We start from the raw sequence: 21,326 nt of genomic DNA, 5'->3' as shown, positions 1-21,326 counted from the left end.
ACAGTGTCTGAATGGCTCAGTGGTTTTGGAAAACATCAGCTAGAAAATGCATTTTCTAGAAGATTTGTGGAAAATTAAAATTTCTTCTTTTTCTCTTGAAAATTATATATATATATATATATATATATATATACACACACACACCCTTGCAGATATTGTTTGTACACACAGACTTGTCAGTTTTGATACCAAGTTCTCAGAAGACCTTTTTTTTTTTTTTTTTTTTTTCTATACTGGTATACTGAACAGAATTTCTTATGTGAAACCACACGAAGCTAGTAGCAATCATTTTGTAATCAAATGTCTCCTTACTGGTGTTTTATAGAGCTTCTCTTACAACAGTACTTTTTGATTGGAAGTCGTTGTGTGGTCAGTAACAGAACCTAAGAGCAGAGAATTGTGTTACTTTTTATGCAACAGTTCTTTGTCTGGCCTCCAGTTATCATGAGGAGGGAGATGGAGATGTGCTTAAGGAACAGCAGACAAGAGCACCTAGTGAGAACTTATGTACAGTGAGACAGAGATATGACCTTGCAACTATAAGGAATAAAAAGTGGGCAGGAATTCAGAGGATTCTCTTCTGTTGAGAGGAAAGTAGAAACAAGATGCTACCAAGGTAGGGATAACATTTTGAAGGACACTGTGGGCAGCATGAACTGTCCAGAAACCTCCTCTGAAACTGTCTGGCCAAATGCAGAGAATAATTTACAGTTCTTCAGTCCTCAGCCTTCTTTGTTTCTGACACAACTATGAAGCCAAAGAGCAAACCTAGTGACTCTGTCCACAGTTAGAAGCTGCTTCATCCGGAAGAAAACAGGAATGCATTAATGCTATTGTATGTGCTATTGAAGGTTATTTTGTGAGTCCAAAACCATCTATTCCTCTGAAATTCCAAACATTTTTCTTCTAAAACAAACAAAAAATTACAATATATATATATATATATATTTTGGTGCTTTCCGTCAATACCAAAAATTATTTTGGTGCATTGGTGCTTTTATTAGAAACAATGTTTATCTCCCACGTAGGTGATTGGTGATGATAGGATTTTCAAAGTCATGCTATCAAAACATAGGAAATGCCAAATCTGATGTTCCCTTGTCAACCTTAGAATCATAGAATCATTAAGGTTGGAAAACACCTCCAGGATCATCTGGTCCAAACACCCCTTTAGTACCAATGTCACCCACTAAACTATGTCCCTCCCTAAGCACCAGGTCCAACCTTTCCTTAAACACCGCCAGGGATGGTGACTCCACCACCTCCCTAGGCAACGTGTTCCAATGCCTGACTGCTTGTTCTGAGAAGAAATGTCTCCTAATTTCCAACCTAAACCTCCCCTGGGGCAACTTGAGGCCATTCCCTCTAGTCCTATCACTAGCTACCTGTGAGAAGAGGCTGACCCCCAGCTCCCCACAGCTTCCTTTCAGGTAGTTGTAGAGAGCAATGAGGTCTCCCCTGAGCCTCCTCTTCTCCAGACTAAACAACCCCAGCTCCCTCAGCCACTCCTCATAGGACTTGTGTTCCAGACCCTTCACCAGCTTCATAGCCCTTCTCTGGACATGCTCCAGGGCCTCCATGTCCTTCTTGTACTGAAAGGCCCCAAACTGAACACAGTACTCGAGGTGCGGCCTCACCAGAGCAGAGTACAGGGGGACGATCACCTTCCTGTTCCTGCTGGCTATGCTGTTCCTGATACAAGCCAGCATGCTGTTGTCTTTCTTGGCCACCTGGGCACACGGCTGGCTTGTGTTCAGGTGAGCATTGACCAACACCCCCAGATCCTTTTCCTCCGCACAGCTTTCCAGCCACTCTGCCTGTAGTGCTGCATGGGTTTGTTGTGGCCAAAGTGCAGGACCCAGCACTTAGCCATGTTGAACCTCATCCCATTGGCCTCTGCCCATGGACCCATCCTGTCCATGTCCCTCTGCAGGGCATTCCTACCCTCTGGCGGATTGACACTTCCCCCAACTTGGTGTTGTCTGGAAAACCTTGATGCCATGTGGGATGCTACTTTTAAATTATTAGGTTATGTGACTTTATGCTGATGTTTAAATAAAGGGGAGCCATATTGAAATTGAGGAGTGTGGGAACTGAATCTAGTCTGCTTATTTTATCATTATGCAGCCAGTGATTCTGACTGTCTGTTTTACCATGTTTGGAGCAGATAAATAGAGAATGTGCCTCTTTCTTAATGAGTTCTAAAATCTTTGTCATCCCATTTTCCATACCCTTCCAATTCCAAAAGAAGGACTTGCCATTCCATAGAGACAGTGTTTTCTCAGTGAATAAAGTTTTGACTTCACTTGGAGTAGCTTTTATTATCTTTACTTAATGCGATTTTACTCATATCATGTTGATTCTTCTTTGGAAGTAAAAGGCTGAATAACTAAACAAATGAAAAACCTCTGGTGTCTTTTCAGGGGTTATTTTGGGATTTAGTTACCATAGAATTGTAGCACCATGAAATCATATTTAGGTTGGAAATCACTATTGGGGAATTGGAGTGGCTCCTTGATGTTGGTTGTACATTGTGTCTAATGTTTTTCTCTTATGTAGTACTGTTATTCCTTATAGTATTTATTATCAGTGTTGTTGACTGTACTTCATGTGTAATCTTCCTTTCACACAGAATGTTAAGGCCTTAATGGGAGTAGAAAAGACTAAAGGATTTTGCCAGATTGTGGTATCTCCTAGTTTCAGAGATGGAATATCACATTTGATTCAGTCAGCTGGTCTAGGAGGAATGAAACACAATACAGTCTTGATGGCATGGCCACAGTCATGGAAGCGGACAGAAAATCATTTCTCTTGGAAAAATTTTGTTGGTATGTGTTTATTGACTCTTACTGTAGTTGTAATACAACTATATAGCTGTTGTATTTGCTGTGTGGGGAAAAATGTGAGGCTGAATATCCAGTGGACACTTGGTATTTCCCCACTTCTAACTTCATGTGGAGTGGGTACTCTCAATACTCAGTCTCTTCAACCGTGGCTTCTCTTGTCCTCTTAGGCAGATTATTCACTAAACCCAGAATGTCCTCTTTCACCAAGGCAGAATCTGAGAGGATTTAAGCTCTTAAATTTAAAACAAACATCAACAACAACAATAAAAAAAATACATATAAAACATTGGGAATGAAAGCTAGAAGTTCTTGATCAAATGTCTTATTTTCCCTTGCAGACACTGTACGAGAAACAACAGCAGCTCAGCAGGCTTTATTGGTGGCAAAGAACATCGATTTGTTTCCAACAAATCAAGAACGTTTTACTGAAGGAAACATAGATGTGTGGTGGATTGTTCATGATGGTGGTATGCTGATGTTACTGCCTTTTCTCCTTCGACAGCACAAGGCAAGGACAATGGCTGGGATTTCATTTTGTAATAAATAGTTCTAAATGTTTCTAATGAAATACTGTTCGCTGTGAAAGAATTATACTTGGAGATAGCAATCACTGTATTACGAATACTTATAAATAATGCATTTTTGGATAGGTTTGGAGAAAATGTAAAATGCGTATCTTCACTGTTGCTCAAATGGATGATAATAGCATTCAAATGAAGAAGGATCTTCAGATGTTCTTGTACCATCTTCGCCTGAATGCTGAAGTGGAAGTTGTTGAAATGGTATGTTACTGCATTTTTTTTCACTGAAATTGAGACTAAACTTAGGAAACTGGATTTAGTCTTTTTGAAACTAACGTGTTAACATAAATACAACACTGAAAAGATTTTTAGGGAGTGATCACTGGTAAAAAAGACCAACTGTGCTTAGTCTAATAATCCCTGGCGTCCAGCATGAGAAATGACTAACATGTCCATCTCTCTAACTGTTGTAAAAATATGTCTCTGGAATAAGGAATCTTCAGCCCCCCATGAAACTGTCTGTTGTTTTTGGCATTGTCAGTCTCTTTGGCACTGAACAGTAAGACAATGTAGCTACAAATTCATGATTCAAATTCAAAGTAAATTTTGTATTTTGTTCTTTTTTAAACACCAGTATAAACTGCTAAAAAGAAAGGGATAAAACTGTACATACCCATCTTGCAACTAAGGAAAAGCATAATTTCACTTTCAGACCTAAGACCAGAAATCTCTTCTCCACTCATTCTGAAGTGGTACGAAGGAGCATAGGAATGGGTTGTTCCTTTCAAGATCTTGTATTCTTAGAATCTTTTGAAATAGCTGACCTCTCAATGTTTGTCATGACATAAAGCAGATTTAGACTGTTTTAAGAATCACTTAAATTAGCATAAATAACTTAGAAAAAAAAATGCTGTGCCATACACAGGTGAAAGAAGATGGACAGCATACCATAAGAAAGGCCTTGGTTGCATTGAAAGCTGAAGTCAGCATAGGAAGCACAGTTTATTCATTTCTTATGTGGGCCATATTTAAGCCTGAGAATCTCCCAAATGTTGAGATAGTTTAAATACCAGTGGCAGCACAGATAAGTGGTTGGGGTTGTATGAGTTTATTTTAGCTTTGAGCTCATGTGAGAATATATACTAGAGTTTCTTCATAAGTGCTTTTATAGTGAACAGTTCTCACTGGAGAAAGGGTAATGTGTTATGTTGTGACTCTAGACTGTTTCTAAAGACACGGAGTGTCTTTAGATAATAATAACCCTCACATGCTCAGGGGTTAGCAATGCAGACAGTTTGAACAAATGCCTTTGACCTTTCCTCACTTTTGCAGCCTTGTTGGAACAGAACAATGGAAAGTCTGTCCCAAGTACCTAAAATTTAGCTAATATTACATTGCTGTTGGTATAGTATGGCAGTTTATAGTAGGAGACTGTCTTTATTCTTAACACTTCATCTTCAAACAGCAGAAATTGTCAATAAGATATACGTTTGGGATTTCTCTAATGCCATAAATGAATCTAGGGCTCAACGAATGCAATAATAAGTGGGGTACAAGTGTCTAAATGTTGGTCATTTTTTGAGTGGTACTCCTCTTCTGATGTTTCTAATGCCAATCATTTTTGCAGTTTGAAAATGACATTTCTGCATTTACATATGAAAAGACACTTATGATGGAACAGCGATCCCAGATGCTAAAACAGATGCAACTATCAAAGAATGAAAGGGAAAGAGAGGTAGGAATTTCAGCTTGGTAAGATACTCTTTCAAAAATCTGAAAATCGTGTTTCTTAATTGTGATTTCTTATCAGTTTCTGACTTGTCAAAAACTTTTATAACTGTACTGTGTGTTACTTTCTCTGCAGCAGGTTTCACTTACTTGAATAAAATAATCTGAGGAAAAAAAAATCCCTATGTATTTGAATAAGTATACATGTAGTTTTCCTGGTAGCTTTGTTTGTTTTTGTGCGTTTTTGTCTGTGTGTGTATTTTTTTTCTTTTTATATTTTGTGTTTTTTGTGGCACCAAAAGACAAAATTAGGCTGACTAGCTTGTAATCCTCTGAGCCCGTATTTTCTTCCACATGAGGATGCTATTTGCTGCTCCCCTACTCTTGTTAGTCCTCCATGGTATTTTGTACATTGTAATAACAAATTTTATGCAGCTATGTTTTCCTGAATATTTGTAAATTTATTTAAAATGATCTTTTTCACTTTTGGTTAGTGTTTCTCTCCACTCATTTATTCTGTTAACTATCCTATTATTACCAACACATTTTAGTGCTGTAAAAGTTATTAATTTGGCTGTTCTATCATTTGCAGTGATTTCCCTCCCATGCCAAATGAGAGATCTCTACAGTGTTTAACTGCTCATTCATGAAATAACTAGAATATTTGTCTTGGTGTATTTTGTCTAACGAGAATCATAACTCATTTTACACCTAAGCTTTTTTGACATTAATCTTTCATGCCTGTGTAGTTCCTTTGTTTTTGTCCTTAGTTATCCTTTTCATTTTTGTAGGATTTCCTGAAGTTACACTGTATTGCTATAAAAATGTGCAGCTGTACATTTTAATTTATTTTTCATCTGTGTCATAGCAGTTTCCTTTTGGTCTGAATCTACCTAAAATCTTTTTAGTAAAAAGCAAAACAAAACAAAAAAAACTCTTCTGTGCTTGTACTTCTTCAAACCTTCATCGAGATAATTTGTTTTTGTACATTGTTCTTTTCATTTTTCCTTCATAAGCCTGCTCATATACCTAAGGAATTGTCCTTGTCCTTCCTTCTTCTCTCACTTTTTTTTAAGTGAAATTTGCTTGATCTTAACCATGTGATGGCTGGGTTTTCTTGCAGAAATGGTGCACAGGAGACATTAGATTCTTCTTTTTTCTGCAGATTTAGATGCATCTGCTAAATGCTTATTTACTTGACTTTGTCAATAATGATGCAAATTTCAGGGGATTGGACTAGATGATCTTTCAAGGTCCCTTCCAATCCCTAACATTCTGTGATTCTGTGATATGGAAAAAAAATGTAGAGATAGATTCACTTCCTTGCTGATCTGCTTGATTGTAGTTGGCTTTTTCCTCTGGTTAGTTCTAACTGTTGGGGCAGGCAGCAATTTTGTTCAAGTTTTGATATGACAGTCATCCATCCCAACACTACTTGGTGTTGGGTTGTTCCACATAAGTACTCTTGTATAGATTGTAAGATTGACCAAAATGTTGACACATGTAGATGAGGAGCACAGCTATAGTTTGTAAATCCCTGGGGAATTAATCTACAGTTGTCCATACTTGCGATTATGACTGCATGAAATCAATTCATCTGAGCCAACACACATAGGAAGGGACATGACCCTCATGAACATGTGAGTATTTGAGGTTCCCATAATGTTTCAATTCATTTCATGATTTAACAAATCTCTGTAAAGAGACTTTTTTTGAAACAGTTAGCAGTTAGGTACAGACCTCCACAATATATACATATATAAACAAGTGCCACATCTGTGAAAACAAACCAAGTGTATAATAACCTATGAGACCATACCTCATCTGTTTAAATGAGGACATTTTTTATTTTGAATAATACAATTGTCTGTTCTTTTTCTTTAGACTATTTTTGTCATTGGTAACCTTTTTGTCCCAGATTCAGAGCATCACTGATGAGTCTCGAGGCTCAATCAGAAGAAAAAGCTACTCTAGTCTACAGTCCATTGGCCAAGATGTACAGGCACTGATGACTAATGACTATGGAGAGGAGGAGGTAGCTGGACATAGTACTGGCTGTATAGGTCTTTCCCATTGCAACACTTAGTGCCACTATTGCAAACTGAACTAGAAACGAACATCTTGATTGTTACCAAACAGCATTTCATAAATTTTAATTTTAGTATAGTCTTAATCATGCTATGTTTTTTTTCTCTAGATGATGTTTGTGACATGAATTGCATCCTATTTTGTCACAGTTTCGATTAAAAAATTGCATGTATTATCTGGGAGCAATTGGTTTTCTTAAGAGTTAGAAGCAACAATATTTATTTGCCTTCTCTCTCTTATACATTTTTATAGTGGATGTTTGATTAATAAGAACGTTTCATGCTTTCAAAGCATTGCTTTTCCTTTTTAGTTCCCTTACTGAAGTGCTGAAGCTTCTCAAAAACTATAGATAGGGCTTTTGTAAGTCATTACTATTTTTCTGCTTACTGAGCTTGAAAGGAAGTTGACTGGTGTTATCAGTGCTGTTAGTGTGCACTTGAAGTGTTGCATATCTGTAAAGATGCATAGCCTAGTTTGTAGAAGTGCAGTATTCCTTTGTGTTTCCCTTTTTTCTTGAAGTATGGAATCATGCCTTTTATTACATGGATTTAATTCGTTATCAAAGTAGCAATAACAAAAATGTACCTTTTTGTCTCTGCATTTTTATCAAAATATACTATAGGTTCAGAATTTGTTTTGGCCTCACTGTCTTTCTAAAAATTGAGAACTAGCTTCCCCTAAAGCATAACTGAATTTAATTCATCTTACATTCGTTAGTTTGAAGTTTTAGTTTATTGGACACTGCAGTATAGCAGGTATAGTAGCTGCATGTATTTTGTTAACTTCTTCCGTATTCACAATAGCTACTGTATTCACAGTAACTTCTGATTTATACTCTTGACTCATTATTTACTTTTTTGGGGGAGATATGAACACCATCATACAGAGAGATGTGAACCAGAAAAATGAGCTCCAGGATTTGAGAATCCTCAAGGTTAGGCTAGGGATGGGAGAAATAATTTAGGAAAAACACAGGAGCACTTAGGCAGTTAAAACAGCTACAGCTACAGTCTGTGAACCACTGGGGGGAATCAGTGTTCTGAGAATGAATGCGGTTTTCTTATCTGCTTCAATTTTATTAATGTCTCTGATTGTGACTAAATGAAATGGGGTTGGCCTGTTCTCCTACGTGCCTGGTGACAGGACGAGGGGGAATGGGCTAAAGTTGCGCCAGGGGAGTTTTAGGTTAGATGTTAGGAAGAACTTCTTTACCGAAAGGGTTGTGAGGCATTGGAACAGGCTGCCCAGGGAGGTGGTGGAGTCACCATCCCTGGAAGTCTTCAAAAGACGTTTAGATGTAGAGCTTAGGGATATGGTTTAGTGGGGACTGTTAGTGTTAGGTTAGAGGTTGGACTTGATGATCTTGAGGTCTCTTCCAACCTAGAAATTCTGTGATTCTGTGATTCTGTGAAATCAATTCTTCTGAATCACCACATGTATAGAGGGGCAATGCCCCTCACTAGCATGAATAATCGAGGTTCTTGAATGGAATAGGGGATCCAATTCACAATTTAACAAGTATCTGAAGGTGGTTCCTAACTGTTAAAACTTTAAAAACAAGGAAGCAAGCAAACAAAAACCACAAAAACAATCATCCTTCCACCAATACCTATTTATTTACAATCATAAGAGTCTAAGGTACTGTACTTGGGATACTTTTGATGGAAATACAAAAGCCTATGGACAATGTATTATGATGGAAAGTAAACAAGAATTAAATATTCTATTTTTTTTCCTCAAGAAGACAAAGGGGAGTGGGAAATGGAGATCTCAGAAGCGTTTATACATGAGGGAATAACATTATATTCTTAATGGTTTGATTTACTGAGTTACTGCTATTAGAACAGAAGACAAGGCTCTTCCATGGTAAGACTGTGATTGGCTTTTGTTATGTAAAATGCATTTGTGTGCAGAAATAATCTATGCTCCTTCCATCAAAATGGAACATAGCTGGCCTTCACTTCAACCATGGAAACTCTAAAATCCACTGTTGTGGTTTTAGAAGTGTAATGGTCATGCTGCTAATTCAGATAAAGGCACATAAAATCTTTCAAGTGCAGTGCTTACAACATTGTCAGAGCAAATTAAAAATAGCAATTTATCTGATAGAAACCTGAGGAAGAATGAATACACCGTCCTACATGTTGTTCACTGTCTTAAGCACCTGGTATTAATAAAGATTAAACTCAGGTTGGATTCTAACTCACTTTAGTTCACTACAAGAATCATGTCCCAGCCCAAAAGTAGTCCTACAAATGTAAACAAATAACTAGATTTTTACAAGCAGTTTCATTTCATGACAATGTCAAAACACTTTCTGATATTTGTTCACAAAATAAGGGGTCTTTTTCTGATTTTTCTTTTGCTATACTTCAGCAAAATTCAATTTCAAGGTATTAATAATCTATAATCTACAAATGATCATTTGGCTGAATTTTGGTTTGGTTTCTTTTGTGTGTGTGTCTATCTGTCTGCCTGTCTGTCTCCAGGCTCAACTGATCCATGACAGAAACACAGCCTCGCACTCAACTCCAGCTGTCAAAGCAAGTGTGGCTGCTTCTGTGCCAGAAAAAGTGCAAATGACCTGGACCAAAGAAAAGTTTGTAGCTGAAAAGCATAAAAACAAAGACACAAATGTGTCTGGTTTCAAAGATATTTTCAACATGAAGCCGTAAGTACATGTGTGATAGTTGGAGATTGTATTCGATTCTGTGTTTTGGGTATAGGGTTTTCTTGTTTGTTCGGTGGACTTTGGTTGGTTGGTTTGGTTTGTTGCTGCTGTATAGTTTTGTTTGTTTGTTTGTATTTAAGAGATTCATGTTTATTTAAAGTTGAGTACAAACATGGTCTTTCCATGCACTTCACTTAAATGCCATCTTTGTGAGACAGGCTGGGTGGAATGTCTGTAATGGACATTGTTAATATAAATATAAAAATATTCATAATGTTGTGCATGAATCTCAAGTATGACAGACTTTAAGACTTTCAGCTTATGGATTGTACTAGAAAGCACAGATGTTTAATGCTTAATGGTAACTTTCATTTTCCTCTCTTCATCTGGATATCATTTCCCTTAAATTTACTGTTTTTTGTTGGGGTGGTAGAAGTATAAAGAATCAGATAAACTAAAAATCTTGAAAGAGATTTACATGATTTTTTTGAAAAAAATTGTTAGGTCTTCTTCCTCTAAAATGAGTATATAAGCACAAGTTCTATATTGTTTTATATGTATGTCTTGATATATTCAGTATTTCCTGGTGAAATTATGCTTTATCTCTAAATGTCTGTTAAAATATAAGTCACTTACTCAGTAAGAGCTACTGTCAGGCCTGAGGTAGTAGACCCACGAAACTGATGAAAGAAGGATATCAGCTTATTTGCTTCCTTCTTGTTTTGTGATTCAAGTGCATACACACATCTTTTCTGAGTTCTGTAAGGAAAGGAATTCTAAGCATGGTCTGGTCTATTCTTTGCCCATGCTCAAATCAAAAATGTTAATGGCAAGGGAAATTTAATGTCTAGAGAAAACATATATTAAATCTAGGACTTAGAGACAGATTTAGGCACTAATTCTAGGTGTACTTTCTTAAAATCCTAAACTGTTTTGTGGATTTGCTCTAGGCTTTGTCGAAAGAATTTGCCTTCTGCAAATTCCAAACATCTTGCTCACCTTCTGGAGCTCAGAACAAAAAAACAGGTGCTCTAATTCTTAGACTTTTTTTTTTTTCTTTTAAATGTTGGAAAGATTTCCTGTTTCTTTAGAATTGTACAAGGTGTAGACTTCAGGTAGTATTATTTAAAAACCACTGTATAAGATTGGGGTGGAAATTATGGTTTGAACTTGGTGTGCCAGCACAATGCATTGCTATTATTGAATTAACATGTACCTGATAGCATAAAAATAATTTTTTATACGTTTGCTTCCCTTCCATGTAGAGAATGGGGAAATCTGTAAGTCTCTAAATTTCATTTCACTTAAGCAATTTTGGTTGCGTTCCATAGTTCTTGTGGTGGTGTATACTGTCTGCGTGTTCCTAAATCATGATTTGCAGTTTGCATGTTGTTTTGTTCATCGTTTTTTATGCTGTGTTTTAGCATTTATCACTGAAAAATAGTTTTCTTCATTATCTGCTAATGTTTTCTTCTAAATATCATCAACTTTCCCTTCAAGGTAAGTCACAGAGCAAGTACTTTAGTTTCTAGAAGAATGCAAAATCTGACAGTACTCTTCTCCACAAGATTAAAATTAAAAAATAAAAAAAAAGTGAATATAAATTTGGTCTGGAAAAATAGCCCCCAGTGTGATAAGTTCCATTCTTTTTGTCCAAGTATTTATATCACAAAGAACTTTCACAGTCCATGAAATGCCAGTTCTGCCTCACTTCCACAATCCACATACAGAACTATAGTGAGTTCAGATAATAAATTGGGTATGGCACTAGCATATAAAAATCATAGAGTAAAATCAAAGTATCATTTACATTGGCAAAGACTTTTGATATCATCAAGTGAAACTGTCAGCCTGGCCTACTGAGTTCCATTGATAAACCATCTTTCTTAGTGCCAGATCCACACGTCTCTTAAATACCTCCAGGGATGGAAAAACCACCACTTCCCTAGGCTCAGTTCATTCCAACACTTGACCATCCTCTCTGTGAAGAAATTCTTCCTAAAATCCAATCTAAACCTCCCCTGGTTCAATTTGAGACAGTTTCCTTACACCCTGTCACTGCCGCCTGAGAAGAGACTGACAACCTACTTTCAGGTGGTTTTAAAGAGTGATGATGTCTTCCCTCAACCTCTTGTCCTCTAGCCTAAACAATCCCAGTTCCCACAGCCACTCCTCTTAAGCCATGTCTCCTAGTCCCTTCACCAGTTTCGTTGTTCATCTCTGCACACGTGAGCAACTCAATATTTCTCTTGTGGTGAGAGCAAATGAGCACAGCATTCAAAGTGCAGTCTCATCTGTGCCGCATACAAAGGGACAGCCACTTCGCTAGTCCTTCTGGTCACACTGTTTCTGATACAGGGCAGGATGCCAATTGGCCTTGTTGACCACTTGGGCACACTGTCAGATAATGTTCAGCTAGTTATTGCAGCACTTTTAAGTCCTTTTCAACTGGGCAACTTTCCAGCTACTCTTCCCCAACCCTGTACTGTAGAAAGGGATTATTACGACCTAAGTGCAGTACCTGGCATTTAACCTTGCTGAATATTATGCAATTAGACTCTGTCTGTCGATCTACCCTATCTAGATCCTCCTGCAGAGCCTTCCTACTCTCAAGCAGATTAACAGTCCCGCCTTACTTGGTACTGTCAACAAACATACTGAAGGTCCACTTGATCTCATCCAGATCTTTTTTAGCAAAATGTTAAACAAAACTGGCCCCAGTACTGAGCCCTGGGGAACACAGCTGGTGACCAGCTGTCAGGTGAATTGAACTGCATTCACTGTGACTCTGAGCCTGACATCCAGACAGTTCTTCAGTCATTGAGCCATATACTTGTCCAAGCCATAAGCAGCTGGATTTTCCAGGAGGATATTGTGGGCAAGTGTCACATGCTTCACTAAAATCCATGTAGACAGCATCCACAGCCTTTCCCTCATGTAATAAGCAGGTCGTCTTGTCGGAAGGAGATCAAGTTAGTCAGGCAGCAGGACCTGCTGGCTGGATCTGATCACAGAATGTGTGATGACATTCAGGATGACATAACCTTCCTGGTACTGAGGTCAGACTGACAGGTCTGTAATTCCCTGGATTCTCCTTCCTGTCCTTGTTGTGAATTACAGTTACATTGGCTAATCTCAAGTCATCTGGGACCTTCCTGGTTAGCCAGAAGTGCTGGTAAATTATTGAAAGCGGCTTGGTGAGGACGTCTTCTTGCTTCTTCAGTACTCTTTGATGGATCCTGTCCAGCCCTGTAGACTTATGAGCATTTAAAACATGGGGGAGGTCATGTACAGCTTCTCATTGGATTATAGGGGCTTCAAGTCACTCCCTGTCACCATCTTCCAACTCAGGGGGCTGAGTACACTGAGAACAATAGGTCTTACTAAGTAAAGACTGAGGCAAAAAGACCATTGAGTACCTCAGCTTTATCTTCCATCTTCCATCACTATGTTTCCCCTCACATCCAACAAATGATGGAGTTTCTCCTTAGTTCCCTTTTTCCTGCCGATGTATTTATAAAAACATTTTTCTTTTACTGCACTAGCCCATTTGAGTTCTAGTTAGGCTTAGGCCCTTCTAATTTTCTGCCTGCACATCTTGACAGCAGTTTTGAGTTGCCTGCTCCTTCTTACAGATCTCATGAACTCTCTTTTTCTTCCTGAGTGAAGAAGCTCCCTGTCCAACCAAACTGATCTTCTCCACCACTGGCTTGACTTCTGGTGCATTGGGACAGCCTGCTCCTGTGCTTTTAAGACTTTGTTACTGAAGAAGGTCTTCCTGGGTCCTTTGCCTTTCAGAACTGTCTCCATAAGGGACTCTGTCAACCAGATATCAAAATAGGCCAGAGTTTGCCCTCTGGAGATCCAGGGCAGAAGTTTTGATAATCACTTCCTTTACTTCACCAAGGGTCAAAAGCTCTATTGTTTTGTGACTGCTTGCCTAAGATGGCCTCCAACCACTACCTCACACAAAAGTCCTTTGTGATTGCAAACAGCAGCTCAAGTGGGACGCCTTCCCTAGTTCACTTCCTCACCACCTCTGTCAGGGATTTATCCTCCACACACTTCAGCAATATCTTAGACTGTCTCCCTTTTGCTGTATTGTATTTTCAGCAGACTTTGGGGAAGATCTCCATTAGAGCAAGATCTAGTGATTGTGAGACTTCTAGTTGCTTATAGAATTTTTGATCTACCTCTTCATCCTGATTGGGTGCGCTGTAATGGACTCCCACCATAACATCAGCCTTATTGGCCTTTCCCCTGGCTCTTACCCAGAGACACTGAACCCTTTCATCACCATCACTCAGCTCCATGCAGTCAAAGCATTCCCTACTGCAAACGGCTACCCTACCTTCTCTCTTTCTCTACATATCTCTCCTGTAGAGTCTGTAACCATCTATCACAGCACTCCAGACATGAAAGTCCTGAGACTTAAGAAAAATTCAAGTTTACCTTGTTTAAGTAAACGCAGCATTGGAAATAGAAGCACTTAAACTGGGCTGATGAAACTGTTTTATTGGATGAAGTGATTGGAATTCCTTTGTGCTCCCCTTCAGGTGCTCTCCCACTGACACCTGTTCCGTTTCCCATCTCTGAATGTTCATTGCTGATGCTGACCAATAGAAGAGGACTAATGTTCCTCTCTCCCAGCAACCTTAAAGCTCTCTTCACCAGCTTGACAAGCCTGTAACCAAAGATACTTTTTGCTTTCTCTGACAGATGGGCCCCATCAGTCCCCAGTGATCCCTAGACCAGGTTTCTCAAAGAGTCCCATGGTCTAAACAGACAAATCCCCGTCTGTAGCACCAGCTCCTTTCAAAACCTTTTCCTCTCAGCAGAAGGATTGAAGAGACAACCACCTGTGCTCCAAGAGCCTCTACAGCTGCTCCAAGGGCTCTGTAATCTTTCATAATACACCTTGGACTGCTCTCGACAGAGTCACTGATACCCACATGAAATAAAAACAGTGGATAGTCTGTGGGCTGTACAAGGCTCGGTAGTCTCTTGGTGACATCCCCAGCATGAGTCTCTCATATGCAACAAACCTCTCTTGAGGTTAAGTCAGGTTGGCAAATGGGTGTTTCCATTCCCTGCAGAAGAGGGTTGCCTATGACTATCACCCATTGTTCTTTCTTGGTTAGACTGGTCGTTATGTTGGGAATAGACTGAACTGGCTCAGTCCACACCAGTGTCTACCCTGACATGACAGGTCCTTCCTCTGTAGTCCCCAGAGCAGTAAACTGGTTCTGCAAGGGCATATCAGGCAGTGGGGGAAGTCTCTTCCTTCTGATGGTCCTTACCATAACAAGCTTCATTTTTCTGTTTTGAGCATTGTTTCCTCCTGTGTATTCCTGCAGGGGCAGTTTCTGATTATGGCTCTGATGCAGACTGCACATGGAACCACCCAACTCCTCAGGTTCCCTGATGTTGTGCAGTCAGATTCTCACTTCCGACAGCAGTTTCGCTACCTGCTGCAGGAGGCCTCCATCTGGGCACAACTTCAGCAAACAGGCCTCTGTGCCTGCCACAGGAGAAAGTCTATTTGACTAAATTTCATTTCCACTGAAATTAAGCTTTTGATTCATCTTTGTAAATGATAACTGACAACTGAAAGAGTTGTGCATTTTGGCAATTCACTTAATTATGATATTCAGGCAATTTTAGGTTTTATTTTTGAAGAAAAAGAGTCTTTAAAACATAGGCATTTCATTTTCTCAAATTTATATTGAATATGTACAAGTGAAGTCCAAGAAAATAGCTTGTTATACATGCATACAGATTATGCTTATAAATTCAAATGCATAAGATGTGTACATTTTAATTTATAAGCACAGATATGTAAGTATTGTGGCAATACCTAAAAAGATTTGTTTGTGTACAGGAATCAGTCAAATGTAAGAAGAATGCACACCGCTGTGAAGCTCAATGGAGTGGTGCTTAATAAATCACAACATGCTCAACTAGTTCTCCTGAATATGCCTGGACCTCCTAAAAACAGAAAAGGGGATGAAAACTGTATCCTCTGCTATATTGCTTCTATAGCTTCTGAAATTGGAAGTTTGATTTTTTTGGTTGTACCACTCTCTACTTTCGATTTCACAGAAAAAAATCAAGTGTTGATAGTGCTACCACTGTCAACCACAGAAATTTTGTCAGTTGAATTGATGCAAGACATTCCTCAATGCTGAGTTTTCTTTTAACTTTCTATTTTCTCTTTTCTGTAGGTCAGTAGGGCAGAAAAACACATTTTCTTGTAGAAATCCCCAGAAATAGTCTTCACTTCTTCTTCCTGAGTAAGCAGGTGGAAGTGCCCAAGCGTAATTGGGCAATAAAGGGAGATACACAGGAAAGCTTCCTGATGAACTTGTTTTTTAATTGTACATCAGATATCTTGGGTCATTAGTAGCTGTTTTGCTTCTTTTCTGTGATCTTTTGACTTAACAATACTTCAGACATGGAGTTTTTGGAAGTACTGACAGAAGGTCTGGACAGAGTTCTCCTAGTCCGAGGCAGTGGACGTGAAGTGATCACCATTTATTCTTAACCTGTTTTCTTTGTTTGTTTGTTTGTTTGTTTGTTTGTTTTGTTTTTGTTTTGTGATTCTTGGGGCAGGGGGCAAAATGTGCGACATTATTTGATGTAATTGGAGCGGCTTCATTAAGAGCTCTAGTACATTGCAAACAATCAGCAAACTGAATCTTCTGGTGAGGTGTTCTGGTTTTTTTTTTGTTTGTTTTTTTTTTTTTTACTAAAACGTTATATTTAAATTATATTTTCAAAAGATTTATGTTGGGAATATTTCTGTAGTGGATTAATAAATGCTGCATGGATTAGGATATTTATATATAGCATATTCTGACACCTGTTAATCTGTGGTAAAGCAAGAAATGGTAATGCTATTTTACTTTTAAACATAACCGAAATGTAAGCAACTTTTATTGTTCTTAGTCTCTGCTCTGCTTCTAAATAAAAGGGAGAAGTTGGCTTCCTCACTTACAAAGATGCTGCTATGTTGCTTCTGTTGGGATTAGTTCAGGAAACTTAATTCAGAGATGTGTTTAAAAACAGTCAAATTAGGATGTTGTTAGGTATTTTAAAGTATTTCCCGGAGGTTCATGATTTGCCATGCTTGCTTTAAATAGTGTTTTTTCTATTTAAAATACTTCAGGAAATATATGTATACTTCAAAATCTTCAGGTGACAGTAATAGTAAATTGTACATCTTTTTTTTTTTAATGAGCTACACTATACTGCATAATTATACCAAACAGTCCAATTCATAGGAAGTCTATGATGCAGTATCGCCACTTACTGGAAAAAAAAAACTTATAGCTATTAGTAAGCCACAGCAAACTGATCAATGATGTGTATGTAGTCTCTTGTTTTCAGATCTGTGTATTTTGAGAAATGTTGTATGTACACACTGCTGTGAAAATAAAATCTCCTTTTCAGGGAAACAAAACCAAAAGAGACCATAAGTGTTTTATTTGTACTAGTAGAACAGACAATTTAAGTGCTTGATAGAAGCAAAGTTTCTAGTCAGAAATGTGCCTGTTTTCAATCATTGTTTACTTTTGCAGTTCTAAAGACACTGAGATAACAAAATGATCCGTGAGTAACTTCTCCCTTGTACTATGGCCCTCCAAGTGCCTCTTGGTGTGTCCTGGAGGTGAGAGCCATCTGAAGTGCAAAAGGTTGTTTTCCTGACCTGCTGTGCTCCCTGGTTGTCTAGGAGCGTCTTTGGATGCATATCTGAGTTCCTCCTTGAGCTGAAGAAAACAAGAAGACTGGTAGCCTCAAACAAGCAAAATCAAAGGAGATAAGGGATGAAAGCAAGAATGAGGAAAAGAGCTGAAGGAAGATTCCAGGCTGACCCATAGTAACCCTTTGCTCTTTAAAGCTAAAACACATTAAAAACCACACTCATCAAAAAGGAAACACGGAATTGTGGGACTAGCCTACCCCACTGCTGGTTCTCCGTTACTCACATGCTTTAGTGGGAGATAAACTAGGTGAACTAAAATGACCAATTATTGCCAAACACCTGATTCTGCTGAGCCATGTGCCTCAGAAACAGCTCAGCACAGAAGAACTTGCCTTCGCCGTCTTGGGCTAGCTGGCGAAACACAACTCAGGGGTCCCTTGTACACAGCAGTGTGTTCTTTCCTTGTGGGGTGGCCCAGCTGGGCTGTCCGCAAAACCAGCAGAATGCACATTGAGCCCAAGCCTGGCGAGAACAAGGCTCGCACATGCTGCACCATTCCTAACCTGGGCAAAGTTGAGGGCTTTGAAATTCTTACCGCACCGCAATTCGATAATGCTGTTTGAAAGCAGAAGTAGTTTTGGAAGTGTATCATCTCCTTTGCTGTGCACCTGTGGCCCTGTCTCCAGAAAGAAGGGAATGCTAATTGGGCTAGAATTTGCACTGGGAAGCTAGAAAACCACAGCACCTGTGGTCCTGTCTCTGGAAAGAAGGAAAACTTGGAAAACTCAGGAAAGGTCCTGTCTATGGAAAGAAAGAAACTAAGCTAGGGCTTGCACACAGACATGTGGCAAGCAGCAAGCTCGAGCAATGCTAGTATTGTTGTTCCCTCCCGGGCTCCCAGTATCGATGAGTGTCCTACTGCAAGGGAAATCTCTGTCCTGTAGAGATGCCGCTCAATGGGGCCAGTAAGGAGAATGCTGCCCAGGGACTGCCTGTTGCTTTCTGGTTTCTGAGAGACCAAGGAGAGCTGTGGCTCAACTTGAATCTCCAGTTTGTATCACCAAAAACAGGCAGGTCTCTCCACAACAGTTGCTGTCAGGCACTGCCCTGGATGACAACGTTGGCCTTATGGTCCATGCAGAGGTAACTGCTTCCATCCTCCAACCTGACCCATGCCGCACCTCAGCATCCCATTCATTCTTTCAATCAACCCATCAGCTTGGGGATGGTAGGTAAATTGGAATATCCAATCTCCACCTAGCCATTGAGCCCCATCTAGGACATTGTGTCCACTGAAGTGTGTTCCTTGATGGTTGGGGGCCAATGTAATCCATATGCTATTCAAGACCCAGTGACTAGATGCCTGTACACCTGTTTGCTATAACCTAATTCCTGGAACCAGAGCATCATCTTCCAGGGCTGTGAATTTTTAGTAATTTTTTCTGAGAGTAACCATGTCTGGTACTATAACTACAAGTGGGGGTGTGACTTTGGTCAGCTCTCTACAATCTAAATTCTGCTAAAAGCATTCACGGTTTCTTTAACAATTTCTACTTGTCAAAGTGCCTGAACTTTTATAGTCGCCATCTTGGCAGGTGCGGGCAGCACAACTGGATCCCACTTTGGGAATTCACACAAAGCAGTTACAGAGTGAATAGTAAATCCCGCTTGCGATGTCCCGAAGCAAAAGTGACCGTTTACTGTTTCAACAATTCATCCTGCTAACACATCAATACCCAAAATATATTCTTCAACTGTTGTAATTAACACCATTGTGGTAAATGGGGTGGTATTTCCTTCTGTTAAAGTAACCTTAGCTTGGGGGCTGAGGGGAGGAGGGCGGGAATTTCTGTGCTCTGTGGTGCGGCTTCTTTACCATTAATATCTCTATGTAATACAGTAACTTCAGCTCCAGTATTATCCACCAGAGCTAACACAGGTAAAATCCCTCCAGACTGACACTTTATAGTTGAAGGAACACAGAGGTGTTGGTCCTCCTTGTGGTAAGAGACTACAGTGTAGATAATTTGGGAGGAACCACCAGACCTTCCTTTCTGCTGTTTTGGCACTTGCCAGGTAGTGCCTTGCCTTGAGATGGGGTGGAGGGGAATTTTATTTTATTTTTTTATTTATTTTTTTTTCATAGGTGCTAACTTTTGCCATTGGCGAAACAGTTCTGATGTTGTGTTCCCATCTGATTGTGGGACACCGACGCACAATATCATTTCACATCTGTTTCCTTGTATTCTTTTGGAATACAGATGCGTGTGATATGCACCCCTCTGCCTGCCAGCTGCTGCTGCTCCTGCATTTCTGCGAGGGGCTGGGCTTCTACCACCTCCCTGCTTTCTGAATCTGGCTCAAATTCAATCTTGGAGTCTGTTGACTCTCTCCAGATATTTCCATCCCATTCCCGGGACTACCGGCCTCCTTGCAAGGCAAGACACCTTACAGCAAGAGACAGCCACTCCATGTTTCACACTCTTAACCCTCAACACCCAGAAAAAATGGCTTTGCTTCATGCTTCACATGTTTCTTGCAGGAACTGTGTCTTCTTCATGCCTTTGGCCAAGGCATGTGGTACCTTGTAAAACCCCTTGTTTGAAGTGACACCTGTGATGGTGTACCATCACCTGTGCTATGGGGACTAAAAGAATTAAAGCAGGTTCTTTAGGGATACTGAGTAGAATGTGGACGCCACTTAGTTGCGGTTATAATTAGACCTACATTATTAGATAGATTTTTTAGCAATCACCATGGCTTTTTTATTACATAAGATTTTTGATCACCTAGACACTCTGCCAGTTGGGTCAAATTCTTAATAATCATGATCTAAATTCAGAATACATGTAAAATTACATGAGTTACTCAATCCTCAGAGGAAACAAGATGATGTTGGCAGTGCCCCTGGCCATGGGGGTCACAGGTTTTGCTGCCCAGCAGCAATTCTGACCTAAGTTCCACTGATAGCTGCTGGGTTTGACGGGTGGTATCTCAAATGCTGCTTTGCTCCCTTGCTTTGTAACGGGTGTCACCATATCTTAGAGACTCCATGCCCAGGGCTTTCACAGTGCTGGTGGGCACATGTGCTTCCAAAAATCATGCAGAGAGGTGGAAGGGGTGACTTGTGATCAGCCTGCCGGCAGATAGCAGCTGCATGCTTCATGAATTTAACTGTATGAAGTTCAACGAGGCCAAGTGCCGGGTCCTCCACCTGGGGCACAACAACCCCAAGCAGAGCTACAGGCTGGGAGATGAGTGGTTAGAAAGCTGCCTGGCAGAGAAGGACTTGGGAGTATTGGTTGATAGTTGGCTGAATATGAGCCAGCAGTGTGCTCAGGTGGCCAAGAAGGCCAACAGCATCCTGGCTTGTATAAGAAGCAGTGTGGCCAGCAGGGCTAGGGAAGTGATCGTCCCCCTGTACTCGGCTCTGGTGAGGCCGCACCTCGACTACTGTGTTCTGTTTTGGGCCCCTCGCTACAAGAAGGACATCGAGGTGCTTGAGCGAGTCTAGAAAAGGGCGATGGAGCTGGTGAGGGGTCTGGAGAACAAGTCCTATGAGGAGCGGCTGAAGGAGCTGGGATTGTTCAGTCTGGAGAAAAGGAGGCTCAGGGGTGACCTTATTGCTCTCTACAGGTACCTTAGAGGAGGCTGTAGCGAAGCGAGGTGGGGGTTGGCCTATTCTCCCATGTGCCTGGTGACAGGACGAGGGGGAATGGGCTAGAGTTGCACCAGGGGAGGTTTAGGTTGGATATTAGGAAGAACTT

At 39.9% G+C, this 21,326-nt stretch overlaps 1 protein-coding gene across 4 annotated transcripts in view; it reads left to right on the top strand.

Annotated features, from left to right (window-relative positions):
• The window catches only part of LOC137850478 (solute carrier family 12 member 7-like), an 84,580-nt gene extending 67,980 nt beyond the window's left edge, over positions 1–16,600 (top strand). For all 4 annotated transcript variants that reach the window (XM_068670478.1, XM_068670481.1, XM_068670479.1 and 1 more), the window contains 7 exons: positions 2,633–2,828; positions 3,185–3,354; positions 3,497–3,628; positions 4,995–5,102; positions 9,673–9,854; positions 15,736–15,869; positions 16,307–16,600. In XM_068670478.1, coding sequence (XP_068526579.1) covers positions 2,633–2,828; positions 3,185–3,354; positions 3,497–3,628; positions 4,995–5,102; positions 9,673–9,854; positions 15,736–15,869; positions 16,307–16,398 — 1,014 coding nt within the window. In that variant the 3' untranslated portion in view covers positions 16,399–16,600. The remainder of the gene's footprint in view (positions 1–2,632; positions 2,829–3,184; positions 3,355–3,496; positions 3,629–4,994; positions 5,103–9,672; positions 9,855–15,735; positions 15,870–16,306) is intronic.
• The last annotated feature ends 4,726 nt before the right edge of the window (positions 16,601–21,326 follow it).

This window comes from Anas acuta, chromosome 2 (genome assembly GCF_963932015.1).
Source record: "Anas acuta chromosome 2, bAnaAcu1.1, whole genome shotgun sequence".
NCBI lineage: Eukaryota > Metazoa > Chordata > Aves > Anseriformes > Anatidae > Anas > Anas acuta.
This window is presented reverse-complemented; position numbering and strand designations above follow the sequence as displayed.